This window comes from Ictalurus furcatus, chromosome 12, assembly GCF_023375685.1.
Source record: "Ictalurus furcatus strain D&B chromosome 12, Billie_1.0, whole genome shotgun sequence".
Classification (NCBI taxonomy): Eukaryota; Metazoa; Chordata; class Actinopteri; order Siluriformes; family Ictaluridae; genus Ictalurus; species Ictalurus furcatus.
Window position 1 is genome coordinate 28,603,362 of NC_071266.1, and position 11,294 is coordinate 28,614,655.

The following is an 11,294-nucleotide window of genomic DNA, read 5'->3' on the forward strand; positions in this document are numbered from 1 at the left end:
GCACGTTTAAACTTGTCTGAGTGCCAGAATCCACTTTATGCCATTTGAGAAGGGGTCTGGTAAATTGGGTCTGTGTAGGAACTATTGCCGTCTTCCTCTTAAAAGATTATCCAGGGTGTTGCTTAGAAGGCCCAGGGTTGATGGGATTAGATCGTACGTCTAGAAATTACGGATATTAAAAATACTTAAACATACATAAAACATACATAGGGCTGGGCAGAAAACAACAAAGAGGAAAGATAAAGAACAGTTTGTACTCACCCATGGTTCAGTGAAAGAGGCAGAGATGCAGGGGGAAAAGGGGGGGGGGGTCTTTAGGTTGAGGTAGATAAGGAAGAAAGCCTCCCAAAAGTAGTAAATAATAAAGCAAACAGATGTTGGCTAATGACGTACACAAACAGATGGAGGCAAAAGTTAGACTAGAAAAAACTTGAGAGCCAACACAGGGAAAAGGTGCGAGCTGAGATAAGAAGGTACTCCCTATAGGTACATGGATGCTTGAAGTGTATAAAAGACAACAGTAAACAGCTGTATGTTGATACTTGCCACCTACGGGTCAAGCACGTATCCCTGGTCCAGTAATACTGGTTTGTTTGGTAACTTGCTGAATAAACCTGCCTTATCTGTATCCAGTCTCCGAGAGTTTTGGTAAAGTTATTTCTCTAAAGTATAATTGAGATTGATTAATAAAGTATATAAGAGTTAAAAGTTATTGAGCTAGCAGGGCCAGTGCAGGCCGAAGAAGATGAAATTTTCCTGCAAAGGTTTGTCACAGTGCTGGGAGGTGTAAGTTCACTGCAGACTTTCTATCCCAGTTGCTGAGCCTCGTCCGTCAATCCAGGAGAGGAGGGAGGTAATGTGACAGAGGACTCGGTCACCAGCTGCGACAGCACTCGCATTCCTGCCCAGATGACGTACTGCTTCTGCCGAGATTCTGCAGTATGGAACCAGTGGACACTGTAGATACTATGCTATCATATAATGCAACTGGACTGGCACGGAAGAGCTGTCGGAATCCGCTCCATGTAGTACGTCCAGATTGTATTCAGGCTTACCACTTATACTGATCAGTACGTACTGTATCAACGGCTGAGCAATAGGTACTGAATCGAATTCAGTAGGTACTGTGACAGTATACGATTTCGAACACAGCCTAGGTGAACAAATAAGGATCTGCTGACTCACTGATGTGATATATGTACAGTATCTCACAAAAGTGAGTACACCCCTCACATTTTTGTAAATATTTGATTACATCTGTTCATGTGACAGCACTGAAGAAATGACACTTTGCTACAATGTAAAGTAGTGAGTGTACAGCTTGTGTAACAGTGTAAATTTGCTGTCCCCTAAAAATAACTCAACACACAGCCATTAATGTCTAAACCGCTGGCAACAAAAGTGAGTACACCCCTAAGTGAAAATGTCCAAACTGGGCCCAAAGTGTCAATATTTTGTGTGGCCACCATTATTTTCCAGCACTGCCTTAACCCTCTTGGGCATGGAGTTCACCAGAGCTTCACAGGTTGCCACTGGAGTCCTCTTCCACTCCTCCATGACAACATCACGGACCTGGTGGATTTTAGAGACCTTGTGCTCCTCCACCTTCCGTTTGAGGATGCCCCACAGATGCTCAATAGGGTTTAGTCCATCACCTTCACCCTCAGCTTCTTTAGCAAGGCAGTGGTCATCTTGGAGGTGTTTGGGGTCGTTATCATGCTGGAATACTGAAGGGAGGGGATCATTCTCTGCTTCAGTATGTCACAGTACATGTTGGCATTCATGGTTCCCTCAATGAACTGTAGCTCCCCAGTGCCGGCAGCACTCATGCAGCCCCAGACCATGACACTCCCACCACCATGCTTGACTGTAGGCAAGACACACTTGTCTTTGTACTCCTCACCTGGTTGCCGCCACACACGCTTGACACCATCTGAACCAAATAAGTTTATCTTGGTTCCAGTAATCCATGTCCTTAGTCTGCTTGTCTTCAGCAAACTGTTTGCGGGCTTTCTTGTGCATCATCTTTAGAAGAGGCTTCCTTCTGGGACGACAGCCATGCAGACCAATTTGATGCAGTGTGCGGCGTATGGTCTGAGCACTGACAGGCTGACCCCCCACCCCGTCAACCTCTGCAGCAATGCTGGCAGCACTCATACGTCTATTCATTGAGGGAACCATGAATGCCAACATGTACTGTGACATACTGAAGCAGAGCATGATCAGCATGCAGTATTCCAGCATGATAACGATCCCAAACACATCTCCAAGATGACCACTGCCTTGCTAAAGAAGCTGAGGGTGAAGGTGATGGACTGGCCAAGCATGTCTCCAGACCTAAACCCTATTGAGCATCTGTGGGGCATCCTTAAATGGAAGGTGGAGGAGAACAAAGTCTCTAACATACACCAGCTCAGTGATGTTGTCACTGAGGAGTGGAAGAGGACTCCAGTGGCAACCTGTGAAGCTCTGGTGAACTCCATGCCCAAGAGGGTTAAGGCAGTGCTGGAAAATAATGGTGGCCACACAAAATATTGACACTTTGGGCCCAATTTAGACATTTTCACTTAGGGGTGTACTCACATTTGTTGCCAGCGGTTTAGACATTAATGGCTGTGTGTTGAGTTATTTTGAGGGGACAGTATATTTACACTGTTGCACAAGCTGTACACTCACTACTTTACATTGTAGCAAAGTGTCATTTCTTCAGTGTTGTCACATGAAAAGATATCATCAAATATTTACAAAAATGTGAGGGGTGTACTCACTTTTGTGAGATACTGTATGTTGTTCTTCCGTTCACCACAAAAAGAGAAAGAGGGCAGAGCAGTGCATTTGAAAAGTTTGTTGCACTAAGACAATTCTTATGTGTTGTTGTGTTGTCTCTTGAAAACAGTCACTTACTCATAATATCAAAACTCACTGGTGCAACCTATTGGTGAAATGGTGTAACTTACAGAAAGCACGAATCAGTGAATGAATCTGAACCTGAAGTTTTTTTGGTGAATAGAATCAAAAGATTTCAGTCACTGGGATGAATTGAAATTACCACTGCTATCCTGGGGGGTTGGGGCTGGAATGTCTTAAGTGTTTATGTGTGGGGGCAAAGGGGGAAAATTTCTCTGGTTAATTTGCTAAAATTAACATGCAGAAGGTGGTTAATATGTATGTTCATATTATGATCATGTTTATATGGATATGGATATGGATATGTATATGATGATGCATACTTATCTTTGTGTGGGAGGTGTTGAATTGGTGTATTACCTGATACACTTATAATGGTTTATACCGAGTGGGCTTGGTTTCGGCTTTATAAGCGGGGCACTCATCTAAATTTATAATTTTTGAAATATATATTTATGGAGCTAGTTCCAAAACCATAACAAAAAATATGTCATGCTTTATAAGCTTATATTTGTAAACACACACAGATATGAAATTTGACCTTTAAAGACATGCATTTGTAAACTTCACTCGACTTCTTAACAAACAAATATGCAATCACATGTTCTATAAATGAAGCATTTTTAAATTCAAAACACCGCTTTTTAATTTTTTAAAAAATTTTTTTATTTAAATTTTTTTTAAATTGACAGTTGTGGTAATCGTGGCATTTTCAAATTAGCTTGTATAAGTAAATTAGCTAAGTATCTCTTTTTTGCAAAAAGAAACTATATCTATCAGAAAGAACAGACTCTCATGCCATTAAAGAAATATATTGAATTAGAATTAGTGCAGATGTGTAGTGAGTCACAAACATTCAGTTTTATTGGAGAATTAAATTATTAAATTATTATTCAATTACAAAAAAATGACATAAGGCACAATATAATGGGACTCTGATCAACAGCAGATGATGCTGTAGGGCAAGAGTTCTCATTAATAGAGATGCAATATCAGAAAGACAGAAAGAGACAGACAGATGTGTGTGTACAAGGGATCAAGTGGCACATTGTTCTGCTTCTAATATTCAAATCAATTCAATTCAATTTTATTTGTATAGCACTTTTTACAACGGTCATTGTCTCAAAGCAGCTTTACAGAAATATATAAACACAGGATACAGATTTTAAGTGTGTGAATTTATCTTTATTGAGCAAGCCGGTGCTGACGGTGGCAAGGAAAAACTCCCTAAGATGATATGAAGAAGAAACCTTGAGAGGAACCAGACTCAGAAGGGAACCCGTCCTCATCTGGGTAACAACGGATAGTGTGAAAGTAAAAGAAAGTTCATTAGGGTTTTTATATGAAGTCTGCTTTGTTGAACTAGTCCACTGTTCACTAAAGGAGACCTGAGTGCAAAACTGTATGTGGTCAATGCAGTCCCAGGGCCTTAGTAGAAACCGTAGTCCCAGCAACCACAGCGAGAATGTCCATGTGGAATGTATAACGTTTCCAGTGACCTTGGACTTCCATTTCACTGCAGGGATCCAGTCACTTCAGTGACCGGGAATATCATACTGATTCTTTGGCTCAATTTAACTTCCTGTATCACACACACACACACACACACACACACACACACACACACACACACACACACTGTTTAGCAACCAATGTAAATGTGTAAGCAAATGTGACTACAATTTAAAAAGACAGACAAACTGTATAATAATCAGATCTGGCCTGTTGTTCGTACAAAACCCAGGGCTTTTTTCTTATTTGTTTGCTTTGTTTTTTTGTTTTTTTTTTTTCCATAAAAGCAGTTCTGAGATTTATTCACTTTTCCTTGTGCCATTGTGATTGTTTGGTTGGTTGGTTTTTGTTTTTGCAGAAGACTGTGGAACCATCAGCTCTATGCAACCATCAGTCTTTGTGCATTCATGTAAATGTTGCCATGGTCACAGCTACAGTATTACTTGTATTATGTTAAACAATGAATTAGGACAGCTTTTACCTCAAATGAACATATTTGTCATGTGCCATTAACAGCAGTTAGCTAACATTAGCATACAATAGGTGTGCATTTATAAATCAACATCTGTTTTATTTTACAGCTGTGGTGTGCCAAATTTATAAACTTTTTTGTTACTTGACAGAATGTTCCAGTGGGTTTTGTGGTACACTTTGGGTTGCTATGGTGATGGAGGTCCGATTTCACATCAACGCTCCATATACATAGCATTCAGTTGGTCTTTATAGTTGTTTTTTTTTTTTAACTGTAGACACAGCATAAAGATGGAGGTGAAGTAAATGATGCTTGCTATCATTAGAAGCCTTTATTTATCACATATACATTACAGTGAAATTCTATTCTTCCCATATCCCAGCTTGTTAAGAGGTTGGGATCAGAGCACAGGGTCAGCCACGATGAAGTGCCCCTGGAGCAGATAGGGTTGAGGGTCTTGTGTGGCAGCTTGGCAGGGGTGGGGTTTGAACCCCCAACCTTCTGATTAGTAACACAGAGCCTTAACTGTTGAGCCACCACTGCCCCTCTTGTCTATAACATAGCAGATTTTAGATAGATGCAAAAAGCAAAAGAGATAAGCAATTGTTTGTTAATTCACTCAGGCATAGTCTTCTTCCTCTGTGAATCCAATTTTAACTGCTGCTTGAATGCTCTTTATCTCTTCTGGAGCAGCAGCAGGGAGAATGGCGAGCAACTCTTTGTCAATCTTCTCCAGTCTAGCAGCACTCTTCCTTTCAAACTCATTCTTGTTCTTGAGCACAAGGCGTAAGATGGCTTTCTGAGCCTCATCACAGGAGTTCTGTAACTGCCGGTGCTCAGAATGAAACTCAGGCTTTTGCTTGTCCATGGCCATCAGTTTCCCCAGAGAGCTGACACGATCCATTAGGTGCTTGGTGGACACCTCAGTGTAGGCTGTTGAGATCATGTGGACAAGGTCGGCAATGTTAGTGGCATGAAAGGCTTGAGTATAGAGCAGATCCTTGGAGAAGAGCTTTGAGTTGTAGGAAAGTGATTGTGTCTTCTCAGATGTGGAGACAAAATCTTTAAGGGTTCTGGTCAGGCTTGTTTTCACAATGTTGGACACCATCTGAAAGAAGCGAACCATCTTCTCCCACTGCTCCTTCACTCTCCCCATGGCATCCATACCTTTGACCAGCATTTTTATGGTGGTGTTAAAGTCTATCTCTTTGACCTCACAGTTCCTCATGGTGATCAGGATTTCTGTCAGCTCCTTTTGGTTCTTCTCCATGTTCTCTACACACTTCTCATAGATCTCTCTGGCCTTGTCCAGTTGAGCACGGCTCTGGTCTATCTTGAACCTGGCATTCTCTGATGCCCTTACTGAAGCTCTCATATTCTCAGATTTACTTTCTTCTTTATACATCATTGGTGGTTTGGGTGCCAGGGCAGGAGACTTTGTGATGTTTTTACTTTTGCTGTCGAAACTGCGAGCTGATTCAGTTAGTTTTATGATCCTTTCAATCAACTTATTTGTTGTGGCATCGTCACATTTCCCTTCTGGTGCATACTTTGCTAGTTCTTCACAGATCTCAATTCCCTCATCAAATATATTTTGGGCTTTCTTTTTTGCTTCGCAGTTTGGGCTTTTTTCTAAACTCTCCTTGATTCTTTTGAACTGATCTGATGCCTGGAAATCTGTTACTGTAACTTTACGCTTTTGATCGTACAAGTCTTTCCAGTTAATCGTATTCTCCTTCACATATTTTTGTACATTCTCTGTGCACATCAAGATTTCTGCAGACTTGCTATAAATATTAATTACATCAAAATCATCAAGATCAGATTCTTGACTTTTACTCTTCTTCTTACCAGAAATGCTTTTGGCAGCTTCAGAGATTAGGGTCATTGGCAAGGTAACCATGGATATTACTCCATTAAAAAGACCTGTGACACTCTCAGTTATGCCTGCAACAAAATCCATACCAATCATTTCCCATCCACTTGGTAGTGAATTCATTGTGTTGTGGTAACTTTCATGTGCATCCTGAAGTTGCCTTTCCATGCTTTTCATTGCTTTCTCTGAGCGTGCATTGGCTTCTTCTGATGACTGTTTCCTCAGCTTGGCCTCATCCAGTTTCTTCTTGATAGCATCCAGCTCCTCCCCATAAAAGTATTCAGCATTTACACATGCTTCCAGCAGTTCTTGGATAATATTGATGACGTCAGTGAACCGCTTTTCTGTTGAATTGGCTAACTCAAGGCAGTCATCTGCAATGACACGAATGTTCTCCAGCTGATCAGGGAGGTGGGCTTGTACAACCTCATCATTGCCTTGGAACAGGATCTTCACAGCTGTCTTCATGTAATCTGGAGCTGCCATGGTGTGGAGTCTAATCTGATCCATGTTCTTATGGGCCTCATTGAAAGCCCCCCAGCCGGAGTTACAAACCTGCATGAGGCAGGCACGAAATGAATTTGGGTATCTGATGTACTTGTAGCCATCTTTAGGTGGGTTCTTGTTAATGGAGAAATCTGTATTGGAGGAGATGAAGACCAGCTCTCCCAGGATGGCTATGGAGAGTGGAGCAGGAGTCAGATACTCCTCCCAGTTGGCGTACGGCTGCATCACAAGCTTGGTCTGGTTTCTCATCTCATCTGCTGTGGTGAGGCTTTGATTTTTCTTTGCAATTAGGGAATACATGGCTTCCTTGTTCCTGCTAAATTAAAGAGAAAATTAATTGATTTTTAATATACAGAATATTAACATATAGAAATGTACAACATTAATATATAGTAATAAACAAACAAATTTCTCAGATGTTGTGGTTCATCATGAAGCTGTTCATTTAAAAGTGAAAAATGTTAATTAAAATGTATTTAAACAATTGAATGGAAATTTAGTGGGTGCACCGCAAGGATTCTTGAAATAAATGAACCTTTGAATATTCTTTTAATATCTCCAGAACCGAAGCAGCACAAACAAAAATTTTTACGGCACAAACCAGCACAAACAGAGCACAAACAATAGAGACTGTTTTGCTGACGTTTTACGTTGGGGGGGGGGCAACTTCACGCAGGTTTCTCTCTGCCCATAGCCAAAAAAAGATAAGTACTGAAAATGAAACTAAATCTGCATTTGTGATAAAAGTGATAAAACATCTGAGATAAATCATCACTATGGTGCAAACAATAATAATAAACTGAACCATGTTGCATGTAGACAACAGCTGAGACCGCTGACTTTTAGTGGAGCAGGGTTCAGTTATTTGGTGGACGCACAAGTACGGGTGAAGTGTTTACACCTGTCAAAACTGACTGAACTAAAAATGTTTGATTAATCCACACCAAATAAATTAGATGTGAATGTGTTGAACGTTATACAGACTTTAAGATTATAACACTGAAATTCATCTCAGACATCAATTCTGCGTGAAGCTGTCATTGAACTTGACATTTACATGCCATTCCAAGTTCTATAAGATGTGTGAAATGTGATCAGGAAGTAAAATATTAGGTGTAACATCAGCATTCTTACCTCGATGTCCGGTTAAACTTTTGGTGAAGGTGTGGTTGAGGTTTTCTGCCAAGCTCTGTAATCCAAACAAACAAAATAAAAACACTGTGGTTTTATAACCTGGATTTCTTGAAATTTCCTTGCCTGCCTTCTGGTACAAAATGTCACATCAGAGCCGCCTACAAACATGATTGCTGAAGACTACAACACCCAACAGCCATCACGACTCCATCACGTTCAACTTCCTACTGATTGCACACACCTGGACTCATTTACACAATAATGCCAACAGTATAAATGGACATTCATTCCACCACATTGGGAAGTATCGCTCTGTATCACCTGCGATACCAAGCCTAATTATTTTGCCATAGTGTTTTCTGGTTATGATTCCTTTTCTGGTTTATTGGTTCATGTCTTTGTCTTTTACCCTGGTTACTGTACATCACCTGACTACTTTCTCACTTTGATCTTGCCTTACGTTTTGGACTTGTTTGCATGTTGTACAAAAAAAAACCTTTTAATCTGCAACTGTCAGCGTCTCCACCACCCTGACACAAAAAAGACAGCCAATGTATTCAGGAGCCTCTACAATTTCAAATCAAGTGGTTTAGATTATTACAGTTAAGCAAGAGCAAATGAAACACAGCTCATAAATCCAAGCCAAGTCAGCTCTGTATTTATAATTATTCAATTGTAATCAATCTGTTTAAATACATCTTAAATTAATTTATTTTATAAGTGTTCTACTTAAATTAAATTACTTAGCTACTTACGTTAACTTAAGTTGCACTCCACTTGACTTAAGAGTGTAGTTTGTAGACACAGTTATTAGTACACATTATACATAATATAAATATATTTCTGTGTGTACTGATGCACATATCACATATACACTGCATATACACTACATGGCCAAAAGTATGTGTACCCCTGATCATCACACCCATATGTGGTTCTTTCCCAAACGGTTACCTCAAAGGTTGGATGCACACAATTATGTACAATGTCTATGCGCGCTGTAGCATTAATGTTTCCCTTCACTGGAATTTGGCCACATTGCAAAATCTAGTGGAAAACCCAGAAGAGTGGAGATGTGGAGATCAACAAGGTCTGTTTGTGGAAGAATTGGGGTTGGTTAAGGGTGACCAATCACAGCAGTGGGAACATGCATCTTATTCTCGCCCCTAAAGGTTCTGAAATTCAGCTTGACTTGCCGAGTTTAGGCCCGTGAGTGAATGATGAAAAAGAGCTAGTGTGTCCTGCGTGCCAAACAGATGCGACTACAGCGCCAACTACAAACATAGGCGACAAGCTCTACTCTTCCCGGTCACGCACGCGTTCGCCGGAGTACTGAGCGCGGACACCTGTACTCCATCGTAGGTTATAAAGGACCTCGTTAACTTCAGAGCCTCGCGAAATAAACGCTCAGCAGTCTTACCTCTGTCGTTCACCAAGACTTTGTCGTTGTTTTAGATTTCTACGGTTTTAGGATTTTCCGCCTGTATTTAGATTACGATCCCCTGCCTAGCCCTGTTTGGATTGTTTGCCCGATCGCCTGACCGACTGCTGTCTATTGTGTTCGTCTTCTGCCTGATCCTCGCACTCTAGTCCCGTTCGCCCGCGCTTGCCTCAACCAGGTACCGTAACACCTTCACACGGTGACAGAATTCAAGAATTCAGTGGCTTTTAAAACATTCCTAACTATATAAAAAGGATTCAATGTGTGCACCAAGTAAAATCTTTTTAAAAAGTTCAGAACAGTGTCCCTCTTCCTACCTTGATATCCTGATAGTCTTCAGTGAAGGTGTGGAGGATCTCTGCCAGCTCTGCAACCCAAATGGAGCAGTGTCAAAAAACAGAAAGCCCCTGTGTTTATATAATCTGTAATCCACCCTCCCCTTTCACCCCACATCTGGTACAATCTAGTATAAAAAGATCTGATCTTAAAATCTCACACGAGTGACTGTGGTGAGCTAGAAGAGAAATAACAGCATACAGAAGGATTTCTGTCTTTAAGAAATCCTGTGATGAGGTAATCATCTTCTGCTTTTCTGAGTGCTATATTCATTTTTAGTGTTTAAATATTTAATAATTGAGTGTTTTGAGTCAAACTGGTAAAATATGAAAAAGTAACTGACTATGACGAAAAGGAAATAAATATGAAAAACAGAACAATGTAATGCAACCTTGTGTAAGACTGAGACTAGTATAAAATGAAGTTGAGGTGGAGGTCCACAGAATAGAATTTAATGGTGGACTTGTTTTTATGAACTTCCTTTAACTTTCCTATAGAGTATTTTTTTTTATTTTTTATTTTAATAAAACGCATTCTGTAAGAGATATCACAGATGGCTAGAGTCACAATGTTACAATGATCTTATGGTCTCTTTAGTTTTTTCCCCCCATATAGCACTCTTACTTTTTGTTTCAGAGTAATATGACCCAGCTTTATTCACCTGAGTAAGCTGAATTCCAGTATTCACATATTCATGTATTCACATATGATTTTTAAAAGTAATTTATTACAAGAAAATACAACAATAAATATATTTTTTCAGAAATGAAATTAACTGAATAAATTATTTTCCTTTAAGGTTTTTTCATTTTCTGTGTTGAAATGTTGTTTGTCTCTGCAGAATTGTGCTGAAGAACACAGCGGAGGCTGTTATTGTTCCATTAAAAGGTGGCATCTCCACCCTGAATGAAGTCTATCAGGCCCTGATTAAGGCAGATGTAGATCCTGTTACTGGGCAATGCTCCAACTATGTCTACATCAGACAGCAGATAGTGCAGGCTCATCAGCTTCTGGAGCAGTCAGAACAGACGGCCAGTTCAGGGTTAAAGAGTCTGGATGAAAACTTAGAGAGACGTACACAAGATGAGGGAAACCAGGAATGTGAGATC

The 11,294-nt window shown here is 40.3% G+C and overlaps 1 protein-coding gene across 1 annotated transcript; it reads right to left on the reverse strand.

Annotated features, from left to right (window-relative positions):
• Window positions 1-5,510: 5,510 nt before the first annotated feature.
• On the reverse strand, window positions 5,511-10,276 carry LOC128616287 (uncharacterized). The gene is made up of 3 exons (XM_053638864.1): window positions 10,167-10,276; window positions 8,409-8,463; window positions 5,511-7,590 (listed from the first exon to the last, which is right to left on the reverse strand). The coding sequence occupies exon 3, from the start codon at window positions 7,572-7,574 to the stop codon at window positions 5,511-5,513; it is 2,064 nt and encodes a 687-aa protein (XP_053494839.1). The 5' UTR covers window positions 7,575-7,590; window positions 8,409-8,463; window positions 10,167-10,276.
• Window positions 10,277-11,294: the final 1,018 nt, after the last annotated feature.

Coding starts and splice junctions, on each gene's coding strand:
- LOC128616287 (XM_053638864.1), bottom strand. CDS start 7,574: ATGTATTCCCTAATTGCAAAGAAAAATCAAAGCCTCACCACAGCAGAT.